Source organism: Mustela erminea, chromosome 17, assembly GCF_009829155.1.
Source record: "Mustela erminea isolate mMusErm1 chromosome 17, mMusErm1.Pri, whole genome shotgun sequence".
NCBI classification, from domain to species: domain Eukaryota; kingdom Metazoa; phylum Chordata; class Mammalia; order Carnivora; family Mustelidae; genus Mustela; species Mustela erminea.
In genome coordinates this window covers 42845831-42873764 of record NC_045630.1, presented here as the reverse complement: position 1 = coordinate 42873764, position 27934 = coordinate 42845831, and the positions used below count along the sequence as shown (strand labels likewise).

The following is a 27934-nucleotide window of genomic DNA, read 5'->3' as shown; positions in this document are numbered from 1 at the left end:
AGACGCCATCCTCGGTGCACAGCCGCCGCTCCCTGATGTCAGTTCAACAGTTGATGAATTGATGAGGTCAACGTCAGGGAGTGCAGGAGGGACAGAGCGTGGAGGGACAGATCTCACATCCCCCGAGAAGGAAAGGAGAGAAATGTATTCAGCCCCACGCCTGGCAGGTGGTTTGTCAGGGTCAAGGGCAGCAGCTGAGGAGGAGGCTGAAAGGGCAGAGAGGAGCCAGAGAGCTCTGGGTGGGACACCGTTGCGAAGGTGTGACAAAGGTGTGAAGAGACCAGGAAGGGATGCGGGCCCAGGGGACAGGCTGCCGGGGACAGCGGGCGCAGTGGCCTCGTGGCCGGCGCAGGGCAGGCCCTCACTGCCCAGCACGCCACAAAGAGAGATGGGAAGACGCCCTCACCGCAGGTTGTAAGCTGTCAGCTCTTGGGAAAACCGAGTTTTCTCTGCCCTGTGAAGGATGGAGAGGCCTGTGGGAGCGAGCCCAAGGGAGCAGGGGCGTAGGGAGCTTCTCAGGGAAGAAGCCCCTCCTCCCCCAGCCATGCTGGCCCCCACCCGCCCTCGCACTCACCTGTGCCCCTTCACCCTCCTCCAGCACAGCAGGCCCAGCACGGTACAGACAGTGAGGACACAGCCCCCCATGATGGCCACCGCCGCGGGGAGGGGCATGGCTGCCCCGGAGATGCTGGCCCGGGGCTCTAGGAAGGGCGAAGGAAAGGGTGGAATGGAGTAGCCCTTGTCCCCCTGTGGTGACAGGCCAACCTCTCCTGGACTTGAAACCTCTGGATGGAGGGCACGGCGACAACCCGCCTCTGAAGTCCCAAATTCCAGCCCAAGGCCAGAGATGGCTATCGACAGGACCGTCCTGCACGGGGACCAAGGACACCCAGCCAGCTCTCCCTGCCCCTGGCTTCTGAGCATGCCCCAAAGACTCTCCGCCCCTCTCTGACCCTCTCAAAGAAAAGAAGAGGGTCAGGACCTGGCTTCCTAGACCTTCTAGAACCGCACTGTCCAGTATGGTAGCTAGGGGTCCACGTGGAGCTACTGTGTGCTTGAAATACGGCTGCTCCAAATTAAGATTTGCTCTAAGTATAAAATACACATAGGATTTCAAAGACTTAGTAATAGAAAAAAGAGTGTAAAATATCTCATTAATAATTTTTAAACTGATCCCATGTGGTTACGATAATTTTTTAATCTCTGGGTTTAAATAAAATGTTACTAAAATTAGTTTCACCTGTTTGTTTTTACCTGTCTCATGTAGCTACAGAGGAATATTGAGTGACATATATGGCTCACACTTGGGGCTTGCTTTCTCTTTCTATCGGACTGTTCTAGACTGTTGGACTGTTCTAGAACCTCGATGATCTGGGAGCGGCAGCACAGAGAAGGGCAGTGCTGGAAGGTAGTTGGATCATGGGGAGTGACACACTGTTTCACTAATGTCCCTGCCTCTTCTACTCGCCCCCTCAGCCCACCCAGGCCAAGTGTGGTGCCAGGAGCACTTGTATGCCTGGCTCTGGGTCTCCCAGCTCTGCTGGGTAGGACATTGCTCTCTCTGGAGTCTATGCTCAATTCCTCCTCCAGCCTCAGAAAGGGAGGGGGGTCCCCAGCACTCTTTCCCTCCCCCAGGGCCCAGCTGGGACTGTAGCCAGGTGCCCACCCTACCTGAAAAGGCCGAGAAGGAGATAATGGTCTCAGGAGGGCTGTGTCTGGTAAAAGCCACAACACTGAACCTGGGACAGAGAAACAGGACCTTCTGTTGGGGAGGGGCAAAGAGGGCAGAGCCGTTTCCAGAAAATGGAGTTATGAGCAGTAGACACTCAGAAAGTGAGAGGGCCCCTCACCGGCTAACAGGCTATGTGTCACGTGGCAAGTTTAGAACAAGCCACCCCTAACTGCCCTTCCATCTCCCCTGCCCTATTCTAACAGCAAGAAGCCCTAGAAATAAGTGTCTGCATACCCTTGGCAAGCTGAAACAGAAGTCATCCCCACTCCTGTTTTTGTTTGTGTTTGTTTTGTTTTTTTGTTTTTTCTGAAAAAAAGAACCATGCAACAGATGGGTGTTCCCTTTTTTGCCTCGCCTGCCAGGAGACCCAGTCAAAATAACTCTCTGGACTCTTATGGACCAGCAAATGCTTTCTCTTTGTAAGTCAGTCCAGATCTTTTATGGAGAAAATGTGCAAACAACCCGTAAATGAAACTCACTTGTGAAATGGACCCCCCCGCCCTTCAGTGACAGCCCTCACCGGTACTGGGAGCCCGGCTTGAGTTGCCCATTACATATCTCCTGGGTCTGGCCACAGTCCTCTGTACCCATAGGCACCATCCAGGATCTCGGCACAGCCCAGGGCCCCGGGTAGAAGGGGTTGGGAAGCAGGATGGCCAGGTAGGAGTCACATCCTCCATAGTAGTGGTCGTACCACGTGTGGTTGATGGCTTCCTGGGGGGGCCGAACCACTGCAGAGGAACAGGAAAGGGGCAGAGCAGAGTCAGCCGTGGGGCTGAAGCCACTCTCCCCACCACAAAGCAGCTACCCCATTTCTCTCACATATTCCCACCATGCACAGCACAACAGCAGTCCTATCCATAAGAATGTTCTGGGTCTCCCTTCCTGCTCCAGCGCTCACGCCAGCCTCGGATGTTGCATTTTACCAGCCCAGGGTCTGGAGCCCCCTCGCCCGTCTCATGCTAGGCATGGGCCAGGCTCTCCCCATCCCCTCCAGGGCCAGGACTCACGTGACATGTTGGTAGTAGCAATGATGCCGTACCACTGAATCTGCCCATCGTCCTTGCCAAACATACCCCGTGTGATCATCACTCCTGTCCCTGCCTCCGGCTCCAGTTGGGGGGCTGCAGCTAAGTCTGGGGGGTGCCAGCCTGGGGATGGCGAGGGGAAGAGTGAGGTCCTAACTAGGTGCCAGAGTCAAGGGCATGGGCCATGCAGTCATGTCTCCGGCACTTCTTTCAATGCTTGGCAACTAATATCAGATGCGCACAACTAAATAAAGACTAGGACACCCCCCACCCCCAGGCAAGGGGTCCGGGTAGGAGCTCAAGAGCCTATGGTATGTGGATCAGGGCCAAAGAAAGCCTTGGGGGCTGGGGAACAGGGAGAGCCAGGGCAGGGAGAACCCCCGTGGGCAATGCTGGAGGGGAGCTAAGGGAACAGAGGGGGCTCCCCAGGTCATGGGAAGCACTTACCCTCCGCAGAAGTGGCGCACACCAGGGTGACCACACGACTCCACAGGCCGTTCCTGCCCAGCACAGTGAGGCTGAGGCGGTAGGACGTGGCAGGCACGAGGCTGGGCACGAGGAGCGTGTCCCCCGAGGTGTTGGCCTGAAAGACGAGATGCGCGTCCCCTCCGGTGGCCAGCTGCTCCGCCACCACCAGACAGACGTCCACGTCCCCCGAGGGCACCATCCAGTTCAGGGCCAGGTGAGCAGCCTCGGGCTGACACTGCACGTCCTCCACAGGGCCAGGCTCTGCGGGAAGCAAAGGGCTGGTGTTGTGTGGGCGTCGGGACACCCCAAGAGGCTGGCGTCTGGGTCAGCAGCTCTCAAAACCAGCAGATACAAAGGGACCGGGCGTTTATGGCCTTCTCCCCCGACAGACACCGACATACCAACAGGCAGCACCACGGGGTGAGTGGACGCCCGGAGCGGCCCCGCCTGGCACAGGATGGACAGGGAGAGATTACGTCCGGGTGTGAGGTCCCTTAGAATGAGGTGGGCCTGGCCGAGCCCCAGGGGCTGCTCCCAGGAGAGGCGGCCAGCCTCTGAGAGTTGGGCATGGCACAGCCCGTGCCCCCGGGGGCCGCTGGCCCAGGCCAGGCTGATTACGGCGCTGCTCGCCTGCATGGACACCAGCAGCTCACTGGGCGTGAGCGGGGCTGTGGAGAGAAGGAGAGCGGGTGAAGCCGGCTGCTGAGGGCCCAGCGCGCGAGGCCACAGGCCCGCTGACCCCAGGTGGGGCCCTCGGGTGTGGAGTTTCGGAAATGGAACTAACGTGGGGGCTCAGGGACTATCAAGAAAAGAATCCGGGGGTCTCAGAGGCAGCCCTGCCCACCTCTCCAGCCCCCACTCACAGGTCCAGCCGGAAGCGTTGGCAGCTGCCGTGCGGAGGGGCCCAGCCTTCGAGACAATCTCCACCTCGTACTGGGTGCCTGGGGTCAGGGCTGAGAAGCTCATGCTGTCCACCTCAGCTCCCATGGTGCTGACCCCTGCCTGGGCCCCTGCCTGGTACAGAGTCACCTGGTAGCCATCTCGTGACCCAGGAGCATGGACCCAGGATGCCCGGAGCTGGGTGGGACCTTCAGGGGTCACGTTTACCAGAGGAGGGGCAAGGGGGGCTGTGGGGAGAGCAAGATATGGGAAGGTTGATGAGAAGAGGGGTGTTATGGGCCAAACCACATCCCCCCCCAAATTCATGTTGAGGTCCTAACCCCCAAGACCTCAGAATATGACCATTTTGCGAGGGGGGATAAGGTCTTCAGAGAGATCATTAAGTAAAATGAGGTCACAACAGGACCGATGTCCTCGTAAGAAGAGGAAATTCAGACACACCCACGCATAGAGGGGAGACCAGGGGAAGACACAGGGACAAGATGGCCATTTGCAAACCAAGGAGAGAGGCTGGGGACCCGTCCTTCCCTCAGGGCCCTCAGAAGAAACCAAACTTGCCAACACTTTGATCTCAGAATTCCTGCTTCCAGAACTGGGAGACAATACATTTCTGCTACTGGAGCCCCAGCCCCACCCCCACCGCCCCACCTGGGGTGCTCTGTGATGGCAGCACTGGTAAATGAATGCAGAAGAAAGCAAACCAAATCTCTGGCTCCCTCCTCCCTTGGGTGTCCCCCCCATCCTCCCTGGTCAGGAAACAGCAGCTCAGGTGAGCCCTAGCATCTCCCCAATAGAGTCTCCCCAACAGAAGCGGCCCCACATCACGGCTCACGGTTCGTCCCTGACAGCCGCGCACAAGCTCACCCAGGAGTGCACGAATGAATCAGGCCCTCTCCCTACCAGAGCACCACTCCCGGACACAGGGCTGGACTGGACAGCCCCAGGATTAAATCAGGTGCTTTTTCCCAGCTCCAGACCCTGTACCCAAGCAGCTTTTAAAGACCCCCATGTGACTGTGCAGGTTCTCAAGGACAGGCAATGCCTGGGGGCCCAAGTGGCACCCCTTCACCCTCAGCTGGAGCCCAGGCCCCGGAGTCACATAAGCCTGGCCCAGTCACCTAGTCGGCACCTCCTTTGCAACTGGGAAAACTGAGGCTCAGAGAGGAACAAGGTTTGCTCTGGGGTTGGAGCCCTAGCTAGCACCCAGGTCTCCTGCCTCCTAGGCCAGAGCTCTTTCCAGCTTCTTCTCAGGCCTGTCTGAGGTCACATGGTCCCTGGGATGGACAAAGACATCGAGGAGAACACATGTTTCCGGGGAATCCAGCCAGCAAGGGTGGCCAGGGAGAAAGGGGTGTGCGGGGTGTGCGGGTGGCACTCACGCGTCCAGCCTGTGGCATTGGCTCTGCTGCTCTCATCTGGCCCCCGCAGGGTGGCCAGCTGAACCAGGAACTCGGTGCCTGGGGGCAGCCGGGCCCAGGAGAAGTTCTGAGCTTCCGGAGGCAGAGTCTCCCTGCTTTCCAGAGTCAGGGTCCGCAAGCGGTAAAGCCACAGCTGGAAGCCATCCCTGTCCCCGGGTGGGGGGCTCCAGGAGGCCATCAGGGCAGGAGGCTGGGAGGCGAGGCCCAGGCTCAGGTTGGCAGGAGGAGCAGGGACTGCAAGGTCAAGGAAGAAACAGAATAGGAATGACCCAAATGCCTTACCATTGTCTCCCTCCCCACTGCCTGCACCCTTTTCCTGGGTCTCCACAAGAGCCCCAAACATGGCCAGCCCACAAATCCAGCTTCTGTGGGGCTCTAAGCACGCTCAATTTTCTTTCCCAAGAAAAGGCCACCTGGGTGGCTCAGCTGGTTAAGCCTCTGACTCCTGATTTCAGCTCAGGTCATGATCTCAGGGTCGTGAGATCCAGCCCTGCATCCGGCTCTACCCTGAGCAGGAAGTCTGCTTGAGATTCTCTCTCCCCCTCCCCGAGGCCCCTCCCCACTACTCTCAAATAGCTAAATAAATCTGAAAGAAAGAAAGAGGGAAAGAAAGGAAGGAAAGAGGAAGGAAGGAAGAAAACCACTTGAAAAACATGGATCTCTGCCCTGTCTGCTCCCCTACCTCCTCCCCACACTGTCAGTTCCTTGAGGGTGTGATGTCTGGCTCACAGGGTCCCCACAAGACCCAGCACCCACCTCTTTAAGCCCCTAGGGCCCTGGTCAGCTCACCTGCTGACATTCAGTTCCCACAAGCTCATTCTCTCTCTCTCTCCCTCTTTCTCCTTTTCTCTCTCACCCTCCCCCCTGCCACACCACCTCTCCTGAGGGCCCTGGTGCATGCTTAGCCTCTCCAGAAAGCCCTTGTCTGTCTGACTCAGACCATAGCCTTCTCAGCTCACTCTCCTCCTCCTCCTCCTCCAGGAAGCCTTCTCTGACTCCCTAAGCAGGTTTCCCTTTTCTGAGTCCTAAAAGATTAGACTGAACCACCCAAAATCCCTGATAGTCATCAATTTTAACCTGTAAGAAGAGAGTCTGCATATGGTTTGAAATACATCGTGCATATCTCTATCCCATGTTTACGTTTGTGATCCGATACATAAAATAGCATAGAATATGTGTGTGCATGTATATATACTCTTCTGTTTACTTGTCAGTCTTCCTTTCTAGATTGTCTTATTCATGATTTTTAGCCTCAGCACCTAGCCCCATACCTAAAACATGGGAAACACTAAATATTTGTTGGCTAAATGGGTGGATGGATGGCCGACCCGAGGGTACGAAGTAGAAAATACTTGCAAACAGATTCACCAAAAGCCCCCTTGGACGGGCACATGACCCTCCAAATCCAGAACATGCACACAGAAGAGCAGACAGTAAAGGAAGCCAGGACCCCAGCCCCACGGTCCTGGGCCAGCCTCCCAAAGGCTGCAGTCCAGGAACTCATGGGGGCAGGCACGCGTCCTCACAATGCTAGAGCTGGGGTTCCCTGCCCAGGTCCACACTGACACAATGTAGCGGGATTAGAGACCTGGGAGTCAGGCTGCAACTCTCTGGTCCCAAGGCAACAAGACTGCCCCATGACCTCTGGCTGCCCTCCTGATGCCAGGTGGCCCTGGAGCCTTCTTGCTGCCCCTGATATACTGGGGCCCAACCCACAGCCAGGTAAGAGGGGCTGCTCCTGCCAGTGACCCCTGGGGCACCAGGGGCTCTGAAGGGAGGCGCAGTTTGGTCAGGGGGCCATATAGTGTCTGTGGCCCTGAGAAGCCCCTTCCCAGCTTTCCTGAGCTTCCCCCCTACCCAGAGGTCCCTCCCCAAGGAAAGGCCTCACCCCGGGGTCAGGGTGAGGACCCCAGGGGTGACCCCTCACCCCGGGGTCAGTAGCTGGCACTCACTGGTATGGTCTGTGAGGCTCTGGGTCGTGCTCTGGGTGGTGGCAGGTGGCACAGAGGTGTTTCCAAGGAGGCCTGGGGCTCCCTCATCATAGAGCTGTGCCTGCCTCCTGGGCTCCCCAGTGGCCACCAGCCTATCCAGCTGTAACTTGGTCCCGTTGCTCTGTCTGGGCTGGGCAGCAGAATCTGCAGAGGACGCTGTTTCTGAGGAGTGAGGACCTGGCTGCTTCTCCTCACAGGTGCCCCAGGGCAGGACCCCAGCCTGTTCCCCACCAGCCCAAACTCACCATGCAGCCAGGCACTAGCCCGGGCCCAGGCACTGTAGGGCCCAGCCAGAGCCCTCAGCTCCAGAACGTAGTGTCCAGCAGGCAGGGGCCCCGGGAATGTAGCATTGAGGGCTCCAGGACCCCGAGTGCTGTTCTTTTCCACTTGCCCGCTCAGCCTGAGCAGGTAGCCATCGCGGGCACCCGGCCCTGCCTTCCAGCTTGCCCAGAGTGCAGAGGGCAGGGGAATGAGCACCAGGTCCAGAGGGGCAGAGGGATCTAGGGGGGCAAAGAGCAAATATGTGCAGAAAAACCCAAATGGTGGACGAGAGCCATCCTCCCCTCCTCGTGGCAGCTTCCACCCGTTTGCACCAGAAAGTGTCTTGTCCCGGGGCAGGCACACGCCATTTACCATTCTGGGTGAATTCTGGGATCTGTCCCCGAACAATGGTCACAGAAATAACGACACATCCAGTGACCAGGGGTATCTATGTCAGCGGGGTTCTAAGTACCCCCATGCGCTGCCTCACGTGGACGCCCCACCGGCCAGCAGGAGGGGGTGCTCCCTGCGAGCCTCACCCCTTCCCCGCGGAATCCAAAGCCACCCGTCTCCACCTGTTATATCCCTCCCCCTTCTCCCCCTCTGCCAGAGAGGAGCTGAGGAGCCTCTGCTGTATCCCCCAGACGCCCCGCAAAGCACTCACAGGTCCACTCAGTGGCATTGGGCCCCGCCACCTGCTGGGGCCCGGCCACAGCACTGAGCGTCAGCTCGTAGGGGGTGCCTGGAGAGAGGTGCAGGAAGGTGTGATTGGAGACCCCGCGTCTGACCACCGCGGTCAGGTTGGTGCCACCCAGGAGGTCCGTGAGCACGAGGCGGAGCCAGGCAGCCCCCTCGGAGCTGTTCCAGGAGGCTTGTAGGGCACTGGTGCCCAGGGTCCGCAGCACCAGCTTGGGAGGAGACACAGGGGCTGGAGGAAGGATGGCGAGAACAAAGCCAGGCTTGAGAAAGAGCCCTGGAGTCGGACCCTGTCGCCAGCCCAGGCCGTCCCAGCGTCAACCAGCTGTGTGGCGACAGAGTTGCCCCTGAGGCTCTGGATGGCCTCTATCGCTCCCATATCGGCTGCCACCCGTGCCCTGCCAGGTGCCTGCCTTACCTGTCCACTGGTGGACGCTGGTCTTCGCCTGGAGGTTGCCAGCCCAGGTAGTAACCTCCAGAACATACTCACTACCTGCTAAGAGGTGGCTGAAATTATAGGACAGGGTGCCCAGTGGCATGGAGATATTGTGCACCAGCGTCTGGGATTCTGGGTGGTAGAGGAGAAGTTGGTAGCCATCCTGCTCCCCGGGGGCAGCCCCCCACGAGGCCTCGAGGCTGGATGGGCTCCCAGGGCTGTAGAACCGCAAGTTGCAGACAGTTGAAGGGGCTGTGTCAGAGGTGGAGAGAAGCACCAAGGTCAGGGCCAAAGGGGTATCACCCCTGTTCTTCTAGTGCTTCTACATGGATCACTGGACCAGGCATGGTCCTCAGAGAAGTTGCCCTCCTTGGCCAACCCTCCAGGACAGCCACCTCCTGCTCGGACCCCGGGCGATGCCAGCCCACTCCTGCCCCCCTAGCCTGTGGACCACACACCGGTGCGGGTGGCAATGGTGATAGTGGTGTTCTGTCCACAGGCTTGCAGGGCGGTCACCTCCAGCAGGTAGCGACTTCCTGGCACCAGGTCCCGGAACTCAAAGCTGGATGCGTTGGTGTGGGCCTGGAGCGGCTGCCCTTCTGGAGAGCCCAGGGGACTCAGGCGGGTGAGGCGGAGGGCATGGCTCAGCTTGTCTGGCCCTGGGGCTGCCCAGCTCAGAAAGAGGCTAGTAGGCCTGCCCTGGCTGCTGACGTTGACTTTCAGAGGTGGTCCTGGGGAAAGAGGGTGCACTCAGAGTCTCCCAAAGCCCCTTCTCCTCTAAAAAAGGACGGAAGGAAAACGTAAAGGGAGGCGGGCAGAGTAGAGGCCAAGTCTAGCACGGAGAAACTGAGCCTGCCCCCACTCCCTACCTCCCAGACCTCCCTCCCCCGTTGAAGACACCTACCTCCACTCTCTCCGTCCGGGCTCCTGGCCAGGGAATAACACTCATCTCCCTGTGGGAAGGAAGGGAGGAGGGGAGAGGAGACCCCAGAACCCTAAGCCTCTGTGAAAGCCACTGGGGGACAGCGCCAGGATCAGAGAGAAGGCTGTCCTCTTGTCCGGCCCTCCCCCAGACAGGGCCAAAAGGACATCACCCCTTTTGAGATGGCTCAGGAGGCAGCCCCGGGCAGGCAGAAGCAATTCGTTCTTGCTGTGCTCAGAGCCAGCAGCTAGGAAGGAGCAGCAGCCTCGGCTCTGCCTAATGTAGACCAGCTGTGGGCCCCTGCAGAGAGGTGGGAGCCTGGACAGGCCCCAGAGGACAGGGTCCTACCCGCCCACCTGCCCCCAGCACCCACCATACCTTGGCCAAGAAACCCTGGAGCCAGAGCAAGGCAGCAAACAGGATTGAGGGCCTCATCCCGACGTCTGTAAAGGAAAGACAAGATGCAGCAGGGGAGGAGCCAGTCCCCCCAACCCTCCCCTTGCCCCGCTGGCGTGCCGGCGGGCGGACGGGCTGGCGGGTGGATGGGCAGGCGGGCAAGGTTGGGAAGGCCGAGTTCCAGGCAGATGGCAGGCAGCAGGAAGCCAAAGAGCGAGGGGCTGCCTCTCAGGCCAGACCCTAACCGCTCACTGCACCCAGTGCAGCAGCAGAAACTTGGCAAGTTTCTGTGAGGGGAGAAAGACCCCAGGCCCCGGGAGGTAGAAGGGGACGGCACCTGTCAGGCCTCAGACAAGCCCACCACTCCCGCTGCCTCCCCCGCCTCCACCCCTCCTCCAGAACTTGACTTTCCAGGGAGGCCTCAGGAAAGACCAAGACAAGAGATGGCCTTGCCAGTGGACACACAGGGCAGAGGCAGCTGGCTCCCCATTCCCTGACCCCAGAGGAAGAGTGCGGTTCTGTTGACTCTATCAACAGAAGATAGGCTGTTTGGGTTCTGTTGTGGGGGGAGGGGTGGATCCTGGTGACACCACGTGGATGTGTGTCACTGTGGAGTGGAGGGACCTGCTGGGAGTCTGTGTCCCCTTCTGGGCATCCATGTGGCACCATGCCTTTGTGGACAGAGTCACAGGAGCACGTTCGAAAGACTGTGAGTCACAGGGATTATAGATCTAGAAGAGCCCACCTGGACCTTGGGACCAATCTGTTCCCATATTCTCACCGCCCAGATGAGGAAGCTCATTTCCAGAGAGGGTAGAGCCCAGCCCCAGAAGGCAAATCCTGGTCCTCACCCCCAAATTGGGGTCCCCTCAGCTTGAACTTCTCTGAGGAGCTACTTAAATCTCTAGGATATCTGCTTTCCTTCCCCCGCCCACCTAGGTCAGTGGTGCCCACCTACTCCCCTGACGCCTCCCACCCCTCCCCCACCCAGGCCCCACCAGGCTGCAGGCAGGTGAAGGCCCAGGGGAGCTTCCCTGAGGCTTGGCCTAGAAGCAAGACGGCTTCACCTGGGCCTAAATCCAGCTCCTCACCTGGAACTGCTCACCCATGTGTCCCCACCCCAAGACAGCTGACGGTGGGGAGGGGGAGGGGAGAAAGAACAGAAGGGGAAGAAATGGCTCTGGGCCCCGGGAAAGAGGCCCAGGACTCAGACGCCAACTCAGGAAATGGGGAGGGGGAATAGGCAGAAAACAGGCAGGTATAGAAACCGAACACCAAGACCCCTTGGTGGGAGCCAGGCTCTCAGGGGCCAGCCCCAGCAGGAAGGACAGGCCTGCATGGAGACCCGCTCAGTCTCTCTCTGGCTCAGTTCAGAACCAGGGGCTGCCTGCCCTTCCCCCACTCCACCCAGCCCCAAACCTCAGAGCCACCCACCCGGCCTCTGGACAGGGGCCTGGAAACTGAGCACTGCAAAATCATCAGATTTTCCAGGCAGCGTGTGTGTGTGTGTGTGTGTGTGTGTGTGTCTATATCCATGCACGCATGTGCTCTTTCAAAGGGGAGCAGTGGGGAGGCGCAGAGAGCCACTGGGGAAGCTGATACAAAAGACAAGATCCTGGCCTGGCCAAGAGGTCCACCCCACCTCCCCTGGGTCACCTCACTCTACTCTTTCTAGCAGAGTGTCCAGCAGCAGCAGCACAGGGGAGAAGAGGGGGGCGGGCGGAAACATCCTAATTCAGAATCTAAGAAGAGCTATGGCAGGACGCGGTTGTAGGTAAGGGGGGGGGCAGGTCTTAGACCCTGCCTGAGAGTCTCCCCCCAAAAGAGGGGCTTGTTGAGAACACCCAGGACTCCACAGCCGGTCTTGTGGACAGTCCCGGAGGAGGCACCCGGCCACCGAAGGCACACCTGTCAGGCCCCTGCCAGCCCTGTGGATGGAAGAGGGACTCCAAAGAGGGGGTAGAAAGGATCTGACAGATGAGATGCCGCCTACCCAGCCCAAGCCTCTCCATTCAGCAAAAAAAGGACCACAAGGGCTGAGTCTTCTGCCCGGTAACCCCTCCCACAGACAAACCCACATCCTCTCCCTAGAGAACCCCTGGGGTCCTCCTAAGGTCTCAAAGCACCTTACTGATTCCTTCTGGAGAGAACCACCCGGGAGGCAGAAGAGGGCAAGAGACAGGTCCAGGCATCTTGATTCCCAACTGTGAGCCAGCCCTGGCTCTCCCTGCAGCTGTCCCACACGGCTCCCTTCCGGCCCTCCCCCTCCTCTCCCATGGCCTAAAGCCCGGCCTTGGGCATCCCCCGCGCTAGGGGAAGATAATCACCAGGCAGGAGAGGAGTAGATGGATCCGGACAGCCAAGTCTCCTACTCTTCCTCCCACGTCCTGGGGAAGGTCACCAGGGAGGGGGGAGGCCTAGATTCCTCTGGCCGGGCTGTGGGAAGACAGCAAGGGGCAGGAGGCTACAGACCGGTGAGATGGGTGCATGGAGAACCGGCAGCCTGGGCACGAGTGTGGAGGGACACACTCTGTGCGTGTGTGTGCATGCGTGAGCCGCGAGGGTGCACATGCCTATCTGGATGAACGTCCTCATGTAGGCATCTGTGTGTATATGGGGGTGTCCAAGGACATCGTCGGGGGAAGAGGGACAGGAGGGTCCCTGGGAGGAAGGAAGGACCCTGTTGTACAACAGATGTCCATCTCACCAGCTCTGGCCTTGGGAGAGAGGGAGGGACTCTCTTCCGTCCTAGAGTCCTCCAACAAGGGACCTGAGTTCCAGCAAGCTGGCCAAGAATGGGACATTTTCCTGGATCTCCAGGCAGGCTGGCCTTGGCTCCCCAGGTGCTGAGCTGGCCTGACTCACTGGTCCTTTGGCGGGGGTTGGGGTATGGGAAAGTCCCCTTCACCAACGGGTCCCCAAAAGGTGTCAGGGAAAGTGGGTCGGGCGGGGGATGAGCTTCTGGGATGGCTGGAGCAAAGGTAGGGCCCTGGGTCTCCCTCTTCCTTCCAGACTTCACACCAGCGGGCCCAGATCATGGCCACACGGCCTAACAGCGACAGTCTGCCCCACTCACCCAGGGTCTCTCCTCCAGGGCCTCCCCGCTTCTGTAGGATGAGGTCTCCCGGCTCCTAGCTCTCTGCATCTCTGTCTCCCCCACACAGCCAGGGCAAGCAGGAGCCTGCAGCACTGGGGCGGAGGCAGGCCTCGGCTGGCCCAGGATTTGGGGGCGATGTGGGGGAGGAGCTATGATCCTAGGGCTTCTTGAGAGAGGCATGAAGAGGGCTAGGGAGGGGAACAAGACAGGTGGAGTGGGTGGGGGCCCAGAGTCCTGGCGCCCCAGCAGCAGGTCCAGTACCCAAGATCCTTCCCCTCTGGAATTTTATAGGGTGGCAGCCTTTGACTCCGGAGCTGGTGGCCGCCTGGCCTGTTCCCCAGGTGCTGCCAGAGAGCAAGGAACCTCTGGGAAGGACACAGCTGCCCCTCCAAGGGGCTTCTGACACTGGGGACAGCAAGTTGTGGCTGGCAGCCCTGGGACTGGGGAATGGAGTGGGGGCGGCCCAAGCCGGGGGGGCAGGGGGCATGGGCCCAGGCTGCTCTGTCCCTGCAGACTGGCTGGAGGAAGGGAGCAGTCTGGAGGAAGGGGGTCTGGGAGAGAGGAGACATGGATCCTCCCACCAGACATTCCTCCCCTGGACCCCTCCTTAGGCTTGCTGCACCCCCCCACCCCCGACAGCTCCTGAGCCCTTCAGAGGCCCAGCCCCGCTCGATGGATCAGAGAAGAGCCAGGATCCTCCCCATGGGGAGGGAGAAGCCTGATAGCCTGATGTGGAGACTGAGCCTCTCGTCACACAGCTAATGTGGCACAGTTTCAAGTCATTGCACATGACACAATCTGGCTTTCAACGATCGCTGTGCTTTCTTTGGGGTCAAGGGATGGCGGGGACCTAAACCCCAGTTCTGGAAGGCAAATCAGCTCCTGGAGAGATGAGCTTTGAGAGCTGTCTGGGGCTGTTCCACCCCAGGAACGAGGAAGGTTCTGGGGGCGGAGGAGTCTCTCTGAGGGAACACCAGGCCTTCCCCCGTTCCAGCAACCTGGCTGGTCTGGGGAGGAGCTGCTGCAGGACACCTTGTGAGCTCTAGCCACACACTGCCATGAATGTCCAGGCATCTCTAAGCAGAAGGGAGAGAGCAAGGACAGGGGGCAAGGACTGACTATCCCCCCAACCCCAAACACACCCAAAGGGAACTGAGAGATCCTCAGGGTCTTGCCCAATGCCATCGCCCCCACCCCCACCCCCAACTCCCTCTCCCACCTCCTGGCCCCCAGCTTCCTTGCTCTTCCCCAGAGAGCTCAGCTTCCGGCTCCTCAAACTGCTGCTCGGCCCAGCCTTGGGAGGGTAGAGGGTGGGCTCACGGCTCACCACTCACCACGGGGCTCAGACCCTGGAAACTTGGTAGAAACCTGGAGGTACTGGTGGACCAGTGAGGGGGAAGGCTTTGCCTGCTTCCTCCTCCTCACCCCTGTGGTATCCTAGCTTCCTGTTCTTGATAACAATCAACAGCCTGGCCCTGCGGGGGTGGACCTCTTTGTGATCCCCTCCTGACCCCTTTTTTGATCCCCAGGGCCCCGTGGCCCATTTGTCCAGACAGACGGGTGGGTTTGGGGAGCAGTTGAGGAGAAGTCAGCTTCGGGTCACTTCCCACAGATTTACCAGGGATTCCCAGGCTCTCCTGCCCCCCGCCCCTATCCTGTCCTGGCTACCAGGGCTGACTGCCACTCTGGCCCCTCCTTTCAGGGAAACCACCCACTCCCCAGAGTGAAGAAGGGTCCAGGACCAGCAGGCCCTGGAGGGGCTCAGAAAGGAGCCAGTGCCTGGTCCCCCACCCCCACCCCTTCTGGGAGCAACAGGCACTAGGAGGTCTCCCGAGCTCCAAAGGGTCATTCTGGTCTTTGTCCCCCCGCAACTCCCTACGGGCCAGCAGCAGAGGCCAGCCCCCTCCCCACCATCCTTCCTGTGTGTGCACCCCCTGTGTCTACTGTAAATCATTTCTTTTTCGCTGTCACCATTTGACAGCTGAATCAGAGAAGCGGGAGGAAGAGAGAGGATGGGGATGGCGCGCGTTGGGGCCGGAAGGGAAGGGTGTTTGGAACGCTACAAGGTAGAAGAAGCCGTGCAGCGAGCATGAACTGGCTGGGCTGCTGGCCAGCAAGGGGCCTGCCAAGGCGAGGCAGGGGTCGGGGGCAGTGGAGTCTTGGACGCGGGAGCCACTTCCCGGGCCCCAGTCATCCAGGCGCCCCAGAAGCGAAGAAGACACGGGAGTCCCCCTGGTGTGAGGGCCAGAGACTGTCCACTCTCTGTAAGTCTTCTAATAGATGTCAGGATTCTGGGAGGAAGCTTGGAGGGGCTAGGGCCAGAGACAAAGCCCCCCCAGACTCTCCTACAACCTGTCTCCTCTCTACTTCCTGGCCAGCTGGTCTATCTCCAGCCACCGGTAGCTGACAGCTGGGGTGTGGCTCGAATCCTGGGGAATCGAGGACCTTCTGGTCCAGCCTGGGCCTTTCTTCCCCAGCGTGGCGCAAGGAGTCCTGCCTCCTTCCTCACCTCCCAGCCCACCTCAAGTCCACACCCTGCTCTGCTTTGAGAAGGTACAACATGTACCTGACCATGAACTCACAGGACTTGAAGGGGCAAGGGCTTCCGGGATGGGGGCTTAGAGGCAGAAGAAGAGTAGAAGTCAGTCTCTGGACAGGGCCAGCTTCAGCAGGAAAAACTTGGGGTTTCTGTGTGGGCCAGCGTGGAGCTAGGGGTCAGCTGAGCTCCGCCTAGGAAGCGGGCAGGGACTGGATGTGACAAAGGCCCAGAGGACAAGCAGTCCAGGGAGCAAGGGGGTTTGGCAGCTGGGGGACCAGGGTGGTCAGGAATGGGCCGGCCCCTCCCTCTCCATCCCCACGGAGCAGGGCCTTAGGCCCGTGACAGAAGTGCCAGGCCACAGCCAGCCCACCCCCAGAGGGGCACAGGCAAGAGGCACCCGACCCCTGGTGGTGGCAGCGGGCGCAGGAGGGCAGCACGCAGCTGGGGTGTGCGTGGGTGGCAGCAAGGAGGGGCAGAGGGAGGAAGCTGGCTTCCTGAAGCCTCCTCAGCCCTCAAAGACCGACCAACAGACAGACAGACAGCTGGCAAGAGGCAGCCTGGGGGGACACAGCTGCTTCAGTAAGTACCTGAATGGGGGGAGGAGGGGCCCTGTGGTCCGGGGTGGGGGGGTGAGTCCTGGGGGGGCAGGCGGGTGGGCATCTCCAAGGCCGGTGTGAGTAAGGTTGCATTGGGAGCTACAGTGCCCGGCTGGGGAATGGGCGCTGACCTAGCTGATATCCCCGAGGAGCACGGGGCAGGGGAGCCACAGGGGGGCTGCAGGGCGAGCAGAGGTCAACAACCCCCTGCCTGCTTTGGGAGAGCTTCTCTCTGCCACATACATCTGAGCCGGGCCCACCCTGTCCCCTCACCTCTGTGCCTGTGGGCTTAGCGACTCTCACACCGCCACCACCCCTCGGAAGCTGTGACCTGGCTCTGGAAGCTGGGGACCGTCCCCCAAGAGGAGAGGGGCCCCACCACCTCCATGTCCCCCTCTTGTGCCCCAGCTGTCGCCTCACCATGCACTGCCGCTCAAGGGCTTGGTGAGGCCATTTCCTGTGACAGTTACAGAGGCGGGAGATGGGGGGATGGGCAGAGGAAGAAGGAAACACCCCCCCCCACCATAGTCTACCTCCCTGGACAGAGACCCCAGAAGCCAGAATGAACTTGGGAACTGCCAGCAGTTAGGACAGGGTCTACAAGGGTCCCCAACTGGCTCCAGGGGTGCGGGAGGCCTCAACCCTCTCATTTCAGAGAAGGCCTGGACTAGAGGTGGTTTCTGGGAGCTTTCTCTCTCCCTTCTACACAGAACACATCGTTTCTGTTTCCTCCCTTGCCTTCTCGGCTGCCGGGGCCCCAACTTTGAGCCCTCTGCACTCTGGCCTCAGGCAGCCTCTTGTCCCCTCTCACTGTCCTTCTGGAGTCTCTGTGCCTTGTCTGGTCCCTACCCCAACCCCAGACTGCCCACCGCCCTGGGTCCTCCTGTAGAGATCCCGGCCTTCCTGTAATGATAATGACAGAACTGCTCAGGGAACAGAGGACACCCCAGTGATAACAGGGGTGCCAAAAAGCAGGCAGCCGGCCTGGGCGTGGGAGCCTTCCCCTGGCCAGGTGGACAGGCCAGAGGTCAGCAGCTGAAGGGTCCTGTGTTTCAGGTGAACCTCATGGATGAGTGAGGCCCAGCACACCCTCCCCCCCAGCATGGTCCAGGACCGTGGTGGGTGCTCCCGAGCACAGCTGCCGACCTGGTCTTCGGAGGCAGCCATGACCCAGCCTCCACCCACCAAGGCACCGGTCAAGAAGCATGTGAGGCTTCAGGAGAGGTGAGATCTTGCCTGGGAGAAGGGTCTCTTCCCAGCCCTGGGACCCCGCTCGGTTCCCTCCATTAGCCCCTCCAGCTCTGACAGCTGGGTCCAGAGGGCCCTCAGCTGTTGACTCCAATCAGGAAAGGAAACCCGATGTGTTCATTTGCGTGTCGTTTGCATGTCATTTTCATGTCTGGGATATAACATTTCATGTCAACCCTGCGCCTGCTCCCCAAACCCTAAGTTGGGCCGAGGATCTACCTATGTAGATCTGGATATAGGTCTGAGCTATAGGTAAAGAGCTGATCTGGTTATAGGTCTGAGCTTTAGGGGCCTGCAAGGAACTGGCAGGGGTGGGCAGCTGGAGGTTCAAGGCTTCTTGATCTGAGAGACAAATAAAAGGCATGGGGGGGGCGCCTGGGTGGCTCAGTGGGTTAAGCCGCTGCCTTTGGCTCAGGTCATGATCTCAGGGTGCTGGGATCGAGTCCCGCATCGGGCTCTCTGCTCAGCGGGGAGCCTGCTTCCCTCTGTCTCTCTCTGCCTGCCTCTCCATCTACTTGTAATTTCTCTCTGTCAAATAAATAAATAAATAAAATCTTTAAAAAAAAAAAAAAGGCATGGGGGGCTGCTGAACCCTTGAATCTCCTGGGGGTCTGGGTAAGAATGGCTAAAGCAGCCCTTGTTCCTGGGCGCTCACAAGGCGCTGGTCGCCTATGTCTGCAGGCGGGGCTCCAATGTTGCTCTGATGCTTGATGTACGGTCCCTGGGGGCTGTGGAACCCATCTGCTCGGTGAACACACCCCGGGAGGTCACCCTACACTTTCTGCGCACAGCTGGACACCCCCTCACCCGCTGGGCCCTGCAGCACCAGCCACCCAGCCCCAAGCAGCTGGAAGAGGAATTCTTGGTAAGAACTTAGGGTCCCCTCCGAGTCACTCTGCCCTTCTGAATCAGAGACAGCCAGCCCACACCGTACTATCTTGGGCACTACAGGTATGTCTCCTCTTCGGGCCCTCCGGAACGACAAGAACCCTAGTGCTGAGGGAGAAAAACCACCCCCTGCTCCCCACTTTCTGCCCTCCACCCCACACAGACCTAAAGCCAGGAGGGGCCAGCCAGGACCAGCTCCACTAGATCAGGGTGGAGAACGTGGGGGAGGGGAAGGAGGCTGGGAAGAGGTATGGGCTATTCACTCTTTTCCTCCCTCTGCCAGAAGATCCCCTCAAACTTTGTCAACCCTGAAGAACTGGATATTCCTGGCCACGCCTCCAAAGACAGATATAAGACCATCTTGCCAAGTAAGAACTGTGGCAGCCATTAAGGGAGGTAGTGCTGTCCCTGGGGCTGCAAAGTTCAGAAGGAAAGACACACCGGCTCAGCTGGGGAAGAGCTCCCTCACAGGGGCACCTGCTTTCAGCAGGGAAATCCCGGTACCTGCCCTGGCTGGGGGAAGAAGGAGCGAGAACCCTAACCACAGTTAGAACACGGCCACTCATAGTAGATGCTTACTGAGGGCCTGGCAGCGCTGAAAGCCCCTGACAGTAGCTCATTTCTCTAAATGACCCCATGAAGTTGATGCCCCCCTTTTACAAACAAGGCAACAGAGTCTCAGAAAGGTTGCATAACTTGCCCAAGATCAGGACTTCTTTCTGCTTTTCCTCCACTGTGGGAAACACCCCGCAGAGGCAGTAGGAAAGGCACAATCACGAGGGCTCCCAGAGAGAGGGCTTTGAGCCGCTCAGATGCAGGAAAGCGGGGACAGGTTTGGAGATGGGAGTCCAGGAGCTGTAAGGGGTTGTCCCCACAAGCTCAAAGGACCCAGGGATCAGTACCTCCCACTTTTCAGAGGCAAGCGTGAGACCCTCACAGGCTCTCTCCCGCCCCCACTCAGGGCAGCCTTGTCTGGCCAACCCATCTCCAGCAGCTCCCAGTCTCGGAGCCCTTAGCTCACCACCAGCTCCTGTGGTTCCAGCCCTGTGCCCGCAGGGGTGGGCCAGCATCCACCGGAGTGAGGGGGAGGGAGCAGCCCTTGTGCTTGGCCCAAGTCTAACCAGCCTGCGGCCGTGAGAGACGGGAGAGGTCCCTCTGCCTGAAATCCCCCTTTGTCCAGATCCAAGCCAGCACCAGCACCGGGAGAGCTAGTCTCCTTTGCTCACAAGCTAGGTTCTCTGTCCCTGCTTGAATTGGATTTGGAGAAAGCCTTCCCTCTTCGAGGGAGAGGCTGACACACCCAGTAGCGGAATGAAGCGGAAGTTCTGTCCTGCTTCCCCACTTTGGGATTTTAGGCCAAGTCACTCATCCAAATCCGGTATTCACCAGCAGAAAAAAACTCTTTCTCCAGGGCATCTCGTTTTCTGTTCCTGTTGGTACCTTCTGCTCCACACCCCTACCGATCTCAGGGCTAGAATAACTCACTCAGCACCCATTAGGCCCTGCTGCTCCATTCCCTTTCCTTAATAGTCTGTCCTACACGGCACCACCCAGTTAACCTTCCCCAGTTATTCCTTTGATCGTGTCACTCCACTGCTCCGAAACCTTCTGTGGCTCCCTATTGTCTGCATATAAAATAATTTAGTGGGTCTCTGGCCACCTGCTATGCCGGAGATACTGTGATAAGCACAGGAACTCACCTCTTCCTGACCCTGCTGGCATGTGCATTCGTTGGTCCCCTTTTGACCCCTGACCTCTGCTGATTTTTACTTCCTAGATCCCCAGAGCCGGGTCTGTCTAGGCCGGGCACAGAGCCAAGAAGACGGAGACTACATCAACGCCAACTACATCCGAGTGAGTGGCCTGGCTGTGGCTGCCCTGCAGGGAGTGGGGGTGTGAGGGCTGGCGGAGGGGGAGGGAAGAGGGGGGAGCAGAGAACATCTTCCAACTGTGGGTTCCTGCTTCAAATCACGGACGCCAAGCAGGGGCAGACCCTGAAGAGGCCCCAAGCCACCAACCAAGAAGACAGAGGAGATATTAAGCTGAGAAGAAACCACCCAGTCTCCACGCACGCGATCACTTCATCCCTGCTCACCCTCTACGCAGGGAGGAAGTTGCATTGCTGAACCTACTCCCGCCTATCCCCAGGGCTCGACCCTCTTAGCTCTGCTTGGGAGGTGCTTGCACAAACAAGAGCTCTGAGCTGTCTCTCTTTTCTCTCTCGCTCTCTAGCCTTAACTACTCTCCAAAGCAGCCCCTCCTTTGTGGGGATGATTTAACATCAAACTATAGGAGCCAGGGAGGCAAGGTGGCCTCTCTACCCCAGCACCCCCAACTCCAGAGCCCTAAGTAGCTGTAAAAGCAGCACCCCCTAGTGGCTCAAAGTGGGTAAGACAGCGCTCCGAGGTGCCAAGAGATGGAAAGCTGTCAGCCAGGGCCCCCTGAGGAAAGAAGACCTCCCATTTGTCCCGGAAACTTGGTGAAGGGAGGTCTGTTTGGATTTCGTCATCCTGAGAAGCTGAGATTCTGGAAGGGAGAGGAAGGGCCCAGCAAGAGTGTGCTACATCTGGCTACTAAATACATAAAAGTAATACATAGAAGTGAAACATTCGCTCCAGCAATGTTGAACACGGTTTTCTTATTTTGTGCTAGTAGAAAGCAGCAGGGGAGGAAAGGGGCACTCACTGACAAAGGATCTGGTATGTGCTAGCCTCGTCATATGCTTTGTGGAATGTAATCTGTACTCTATGCCTGCAAGTTAGATATTATGCCCAATTGATAGATGAGAAAGTTGAGGCTTAAGGAGGCTAGGTAACCTGCTTATGGTGGCATAGCCAGGGAGCACAGAACAAGGATTTGAACCCACATGTTCCTCCCTCTGGAACCTGTGTCCTCTCCACCACGTGGCTTCCAGTGCACACACGTGTGCGTCTTGTGTGCACGTCCAATGGCTTAGGCCTGATCCCAGGACCTGCAGAGTCCCCAGAGAGCTAACACACTCACTGCTTCCCACTCCTCCTTTTGTTCCTCAACCTCCCCAGGGCTATGATGGGCAGGAGAAGGTCTACATCGCGACCCAGGGCCCCATGCCCAACACCGTGTCAGACTTCTGGGAGATGGTGTGGCAGGAAGAAGTGTCACTCATCGTCATGCTCACTCAGCTCCGAGAGGGCAAGGAGGTAGGAGCCATGGTCCTTAGTGAACCCAGAAAGGGCTACATCTTACTCCGCCACACATGCCCCTACTCAGGGCACCTCAGGACTAGGGGCTCCCCGGGAACTGACAATAGCTATTGTTGGGCCCAGCTTGCACGTCTTAGAAAAGTTTCCGAGCTATATGCCATGGGGGTTTTCCACAGCCATAATGGGGGATGGGATGAGCATGTCCTCTGCACAGTGCCAAGCTCAGGAGAGCCTGTCCCAGGTCCTGACCCGGGCAGTAGCAGCCCCTCCAACAGGGGTGGGAGATGGGGAGGGGCCCCACTACCCTTTCTGCTGTCCTGGCCCCTTCATGGGCTGACAGACACTTCCCCCTTCTGACTCCCAGCTCCCTCCCTCCTAGAAATGTGTCCACTACTGGCCCACAGAAGAGGAAACCTATGGTCCCTTCCGGCTCCGCATCCAAGACACGAAAGAGTGTCCAGAGTACACCGTGCGACAGCTCACCATCCAGGTACGGGAAGGTCAGGCCATCTCTGGCTTCTCTGAAACTCAGGCCCCGCCTTCCCTGGGATCCCAGGGTTGGCTCATCTAAACCTTCTTGAACACGAATCTAAAAGAAGAGCTTGAGGCACAGAAGAAAGAGGAACACGGGTACCACTCTGGTCTAATAGGGCAGAGCCAACAAACCCAGCAGGAGCCGCTGGGAAGGCCGATTCACCTGCACTGAATGGGTTGGGAAAGGAGAGGTGGGGTCCCGGAGTCATGCTGAAGGAGCCCCAGGAAGTCCAGAGAGACGGATGATGACACATGCGACGTGCTTTAAATGCCTTCTATTATCGTATAGCATTTTGTACTTTTCAAAGCATTTCTCTATCAACTCCTTATCCTCCAAGCACCCAGAGAAGTCAATCAACAAGCTATCACTGTCTTTTTCTAAGTGAAGAGAATGAGGTTAAGGGATTCTGCTCAAAGTCATGTGCTAGTTAGAGGCAGAGGCAGAGGCAGGACTTGAACTTGGGTCTTTCCCCCCATCCCTGGACAGCGTTTCTTCCAGCCTTTCAGGGGAGGGAATTGTGAAGTCTGATGCGCAGGAGAAGGGAGGGCTGACCTTGCCTGCTCACGGTCCCTGACTGTGCCATGGAATCATTCTAGCCCTTGACCTCTGGGCACCAGAAAAGGCTGGCAGTGGCCCCTCCACGACCCTGGTTCTCATGCCCTGTTGCTCTGCCAGCACCAGGAGGAGTGTCGGGGAGTGAAGCACGTCCTCTTCTCTGCCTGGCCTGACCACCAGACCCCAGAGTCGGCTGGCCCCCTGCTGCGCCTGGTGGCCGAGGTGGAAGAGAGCCCAGAGACAGCTGCCAACACTGGGCCCATCGTGGTCCACTGCAGGTATGCCCCCTCTCCCCCCATGGTGAGCCATGGACACAGGCCCCCCTTCCCCTGTTGTTGGGTCTCTCCTTAGAATGCATTCAGGAAGGATGGCATCAGGCAGGCCCAATTCTTCCCAGGATGGGACTCTCTAGATCATTCTGCAAAGTGCCCTGTGTTTATTCTCTCCTTCACGAAAAACCTGGCATGTGGGCAGGACATTCGGGCACAAGCCACAGAGGGGACAGAGTATCAGAAAGCTTTGCAGTCTGTTCAGGACAGGGTTGGGGCAGGGAGAGGTCAACATGGTCCCTGCTGCTGAGAAACTCATTTATTCAGCCAATGCTTATTGAAAACCTGTTATCATCAGGCACAGTGATAGATGCGAAGGAGACAGCTCGGCTTCTGCCCTGACAGGCTTACAGTCTGGAGATAAAGTAAAGCTGCCCAGCAAGTGTGGCGAGGGCTCTGATGGCAGTGTCCGGGAGCACAGGACCAAGTCACCCATCCCAGACTTGGGCTAGAGAAGGTTTTCCAGGAAAAAGGACATTTAAACTAAGTGAAAACCTGCGCGGTGAATTAGCCAGGTGAAGAGTGGAAAAGGGAAGCGTTCCAAAGAGATGGAACAGGATGTACAAAGGCTCCTCGATGACATTTTTATTTCTTTATTTATTTTGTTTTTGTTTTTTTTTTTAAGATTTTATTTATTTATTTGACAGACAGAGATCACAAGTAGGCAGAGAAGCAGGCGGGGGGGGGGGGTGGCGGGGAAGCAGGCGATGCGGGGCTCGATCCCAGGACCCTGAGATCATGACCTAAGCTGAAAGCAGAGGCTTTAACCCACTGAGCCACCCAGGCACCCTGACATTTTTATTTTTTTAAAGATCTTGTTTATTTATCTGACAGAGAGAGAGAGTGAGTACAGGCCGGGGGAGCAGTAGGCAGAGGGAGAGGGAGAAGCAGGCTCCTCACTGAGCGGAGCCCAGCGCAGGCTCAATCCCAGGACTCTGGGATCGTGACCTGAGCTAAAGACAGACGCTTAACTGACTGAGTCACCCAGTGCCCTAGATGACATTTCTAAATGGACACACTGCTGAGAGTGGAGTTAGAGGATGGGGGCCTGGAGGTCACGTGAGGGAAGGGAGGAGAGGGGTAAAAGATAAGTCTGAAAGGCCAGGGACCTCAGAGGACTGGCTAAGAAATTTGGATTTAGCCAAAGGGATACTTTGACTACGGAATAAGAATCTGATTGGGATGGAGTCACGGGTAATACAGGGGACAAGCTTATAATAACGAAACCATTCGGGAGTACATGCCCTAAATAGAACATAGTCGCAGAAGTACAGACAGAGGTGGGATGCCTGGTGGCTCAGTAAGTGTCTGCCTTCCCCCCGGGGTCCTGGGATCGAGCCCCACATTGGGCTCCCTGCTCAGTGGGAAGGCTGCTTCTCCCTCTGCATCTCTCTCTCTCCGTCCACCCCTTCTCTGACAAATAAATAATTAAATCTTAAAAAAAAAAAAAAGTACAGACCGAGGTGACAGACCGAGGGGACTCATGAGCCCCCACCCCGCAGGTGACACCTGGACCTTAAGTGCTGGGAAGTCCTGAGGGGCTTCTATCAGGGCTCCAGATGAGAAGCCTTCCCCAAAAAGGGGGGCCAGGCAGGTTTGGAAATAAAGAGCAAGACAGAGCAGAGTGGAGGGCCAACTGTGGGAAGGATGCAGGGCTGGGAAAGGGGGCTGAGTGTTAGCCGCTGGGGGGATGAGGTCATGGTAGAAGGCGGACCCAGGAGCTCAGCAGGCCTGACAGCTGGAAACCGCTGCTGCCTGCAGCTGCGCAGAAGACGGCTCCTTGGAATCTCCACAGGGACTGGAGGGGGACCCGGGATAGGTTTATGGAGGGGCCAGTAAAAAATGTCAACTCCTCTAATGCCTGCTCTCACCTGCGAAGATCCTGCCGCATTCATCCTTCCTCAGGTCCACACCCCCCAAAACAGAGGCCCTAAGTGCCTGTGGCTTTTCTCTGCAGTTTAAGGCCCAGCCCCCATGTTCCCTGGTCCCGTCTCCCATATTCCCTCACTCACCTGGCCCCCATGTTCCCTGGTCTCCTGTGACCTCCCTGTCGCCTCCCTGGCTGTGTCCAGTGCAGGGATTGGCCGGACTGGCTGCTTCATCGCCACCCGAATTGGCTGTCAGCAACTGAAGGCCCGCGGGGAAGTGGACATTCTGGGCATCGTGTGCCAGCTGCGGCTGGACAGGTGGGTCTGTGGATGAGGACGGGACCGACAACGTTAAGGTGTAGCCTTCCTGCTTCCTGGGCCCCAGAGCACTCAGAGGCACGTCCCCCTCAAGCACCTCCCTTGAGAAAAGAAGGGGCCCTTGGCTTAAAGAATCGTTTCTTTTGCCACTAACACCCAGGGAATAACCTCTATCTAGAATGCCAGTCTGCAGATAGCCGAGCCTTGTCTCTGTTTTGGTGTTGTATTTCCAGATTCCCTACTCAGGGAAAGGTGGGGGAAGAGGGGACATGAACGCAGACACAGAGAGCGCACAGAAGTCCCCAGATCTGGGGACGGGGAACCGAGGTGCAGACTCTGCCTTGTACCTCACTGAGCTGTCATGATATTTCTCTGGGCCTCTGGGCCTTTATCTAGAGAGAAATAATGGCTCCTTTCCTCAGAGAGCTGTTGTAAGGAATGCGTTAACTCACTGTGAATGTGTTTTTCGAATATGAGAACCTATTACACACAAATAGGGAATTACCATGTTTACTTCACAGATGGGGAGGAGGAAACTTGGAGGCTCAGGAATATTCCTGGCCCAGCCCGAGGAATCAGGGACCTGGTTCTGCCCCAGGAGGCTGACGGGTCAGAGAGTTCCAGTGTGGGGTGTCTCCTCCTTGGCACAGCCGGCTGAGGGGCTCAGCCCCAGGTGTGGGGCCAAGGGACTCTCCTTGTGGGGAAGGTGTGAGGGGCAGCAAGCAGGAGTAGGAAGCCCAGAGGAGGACTATATGGAGTAGTTGACGGGTTCTTTGAGAGAACCTCCCTGGTGAATTATGAAGATGTCGGGCCTGACCCTCCTCCTCCACTCATGACCTCTATGCTTCCCTCACAGGGGTGGAATGATCCAGACCACGGAGCAGTACCAGTTCCTACATCACACGCTGGCCCTGTATGCGGCCCAGCTCCCTGATGAGCCCTGCCCCTGAGCCCTGGTGCCCTCCACCAGCCCCGGAACCAAAGTCCCCCAGGCCTGGGTGTAGGGGGGTCGGGCAGAGTGGGCCTCTGGATCTGAGGGACCCCTTGGATGGGCCCGGGGAAGGGGTGTCTCCTTGGGGGCACACACAGTCACTGGGAGCTACATCAGCAAGGACTGGGACTGGGCTCCAGGTCTTAAAGATGGGCCGCTCTTCTGCTTCCTCAACTAGCCCCAGACGGACACTTGGGGGGACCTCCCATGTCTCTCTGACTTGCGAGCCAGGAGCCGGCATTGACCACAGAGCTGAGGAAGGAGCCCAGGAGTCCTGGTGTTTCATCTCTCGGTCTAGGACACAGACATTAGGTGTTTTGCTCACATAGTTAAAAGCAATCACAGAAGTTCCTAGAAGCCGCTCCACCTAGATCCCCTTCCTGGGGCTGGCAAGACAGTGATCCCCAGCTCTTCCGCCTGGGGCCTGCCCAAGCATAGGCCAGATGCCAGAGCTGGGAAAAGTCTGGTCCTGACCATGGCCAAGATCTTGACATCCCACCAGTGACTCTGCTTCTTCACCCTGCATCCGTGAGGTGGGCCGGACACCACACCCAAGAGAACAAGACCCAGACGACTCCTGTGCCCACACTTGAGTTTTGGGTTCAGGCTACACAGGTGACCAAGCCAGGCAGTTGAAACCTCTGGAAGAGGGAAAGTGTGGGGACCCCTCAGAGGTCCAGAGGGCTACCCCTGCCAGCCACTCACTCCAGCTACTCCCTAGGGAGGCCCAGCATCCTCTGTCTTTCTTCCATGGCCTTGGAAGATCACTGGTAGCAGGAGGTACAAAAGAAGAAGAAGTGATGGAGAAACAAAGAGCTTGGCCTGACTAGAAAACCAGCCCCTTGCATTTGCAGAATGCACCTGGAGAGCCTGGCTGAGTCCACGAATGATGAGGGTGAACACATTCCATGCAGACCTGGGGGCTCAGACAAAATTGGGGTCCCCATGGTCTATTCCAGAGAATGAACTACCTTCAGCATCTCCGTAGCAACACAAGTTCCAGGGCACCCCACATCTGTCTGAAGGCTCACCTCCACACTGCTGGGAAGACCTCCAAATCCTTCATCCTTGGGTCCAAGATGGGCTGCCTATGGGGATGAAGGAAGGCAGCAGCTCTCCGGGAACCCAGCCCCTGGGTCTGCTTCGGCTGATGCCAGTTCTCTGAGGAACCCCCTGAGGGACTGGGTCCTGGAGAACAGCTGAGCCTCCTCATTCATGACATCTCTTCGGAAGAACCTGCAGTGTTGAAACTGGGGTTAATTTTCTTAACGCTTCTGCTTGGTCTTACAATGGAATTCCTCCTTCTTTACAGCCCCGGGAGTGGGCTCTCCTGCACCCACAACTTGTCTAACCCCTGTGCGAGGCATGCACAGCCTGGGCTCATGAAGCTGGGCAAGGAGTTCACACCATGTACGGGCATGGGCCCAGAGGCTCCCCTCCCAGGCACTGTCGCCCTGACCCCGTTCTAGAACTTAGAAAAGTACAAGCTCTGGAAAAGGAACCAAGTGGGAGAATAAAGGCTTTGTGGATGACTGATTCA

At 58.1% G+C, this 27934-nt stretch overlaps 2 protein-coding genes across 16 annotated transcripts in view; one reads left to right on the top strand and one right to left on the bottom strand.

Moving 5' to 3' along the window:
• Positions 1-16931, bottom strand: part of LOC116576043 (receptor-type tyrosine-protein phosphatase V-like) — a 23253-nt gene extending 6322 nt beyond the window's left edge. The window contains exons 1-19 of one of the 9 annotated variants that reach the window (XM_032317789.1): positions 16901-16919; positions 15928-16075; positions 13325-13533; positions 10231-10295; positions 9835-9883; positions 9389-9661; positions 8913-9182; positions 8463-8726; positions 7783-8037; positions 7499-7699; positions 5508-5780; positions 4092-4355; positions 3630-3896; positions 3208-3489; positions 2743-2883; positions 2253-2463; positions 1672-1739; positions 575-701; positions 407-454 (exon numbers count right to left, since the gene is read on the bottom strand). In XM_032317789.1, the coding sequence (XP_032173680.1) occupies positions 407-454; positions 575-701; positions 1672-1739; positions 2253-2463; positions 2743-2883; positions 3208-3489; positions 3630-3896; positions 4092-4355; positions 5508-5780; positions 7499-7699; positions 7783-8037; positions 8463-8726; positions 8913-9182; positions 9389-9661; positions 9835-9883; positions 10231-10287 (3050 nt within the window). In that variant the 5' untranslated portion in view covers positions 10288-10295; positions 13325-13533; positions 15928-16075; positions 16901-16919. Of the gene's footprint in view, positions 1-406; positions 455-574; positions 702-1671; positions 1740-2252; positions 2464-2742; positions 2884-3207; positions 3490-3629; positions 3897-4091; positions 4356-5507; positions 5781-7498; positions 7700-7782; positions 8038-8462; positions 8727-8912; positions 9183-9388; positions 9662-9834; positions 9884-10230; positions 10296-10659; positions 10739-12374; positions 12512-13324; positions 13534-15927; positions 16076-16753; positions 16869-16900 lie in introns of those variants that run through there. The other 8 variants (XM_032317790.1, XM_032317791.1, XM_032317792.1 and 5 more) reach the window with 8 other exon arrangements.
• On the top strand, positions 16326-27934 carry PTPN7 (protein tyrosine phosphatase non-receptor type 7). 7 transcript variants are annotated; one of them, XM_032317806.1, is made up of 10 exons: positions 16326-16463; positions 17537-17704; positions 18410-18593; positions 18903-18984; positions 20394-20470; positions 21658-21795; positions 22178-22288; positions 23009-23166; positions 25290-25403; positions 26260-27934. In XM_032317806.1, exons 2-10 carry the CDS (start codon positions 17550-17552, stop codon positions 26351-26353), a joined length of 1113 nt encoding a protein of 370 aa, XP_032173697.1. In that variant the 5' UTR covers positions 16326-16463; positions 17537-17549; the 3' UTR covers positions 26354-27934. The 7 variants fall into 7 exon arrangements, with proteins under 7 accessions (XP_032173697.1, XP_032173690.1, XP_032173692.1 ...); XM_032317799.1 differs by having other exon boundaries at positions 16334-16463; positions 18900-18984; XM_032317801.1 differs by lacking the exon at positions 16326-16463 and adding an exon at positions 16988-17064 and having other exon boundaries at positions 18900-18984.

What these genes read in the sequence shown, in the direction of transcription:
- PTPN7 (XM_032317799.1), top strand. Translation starts at nt 17,550, where the DNA reads ATGAGTGAGGCCCAGCACACCCTCCCCCCCAGCATGGTCCAGGACCGT. An exon ending in CATGTGAGGCTTCAGGAGAG is followed by an intron (nt 17,705 to 18,409) that starts GTGAGATCTTGC and finishes CTATGTCTGCAG; the next exon opens with GCGGGGCTCCAATGTTGCTC. An exon ending in TGCCAGCTGCGGCTGGACAG is followed by an intron (nt 25,404 to 26,259) that starts GTGGGTCTGTGG and finishes CTTCCCTCACAG; the next exon opens with GGGTGGAATGATCCAGACCA.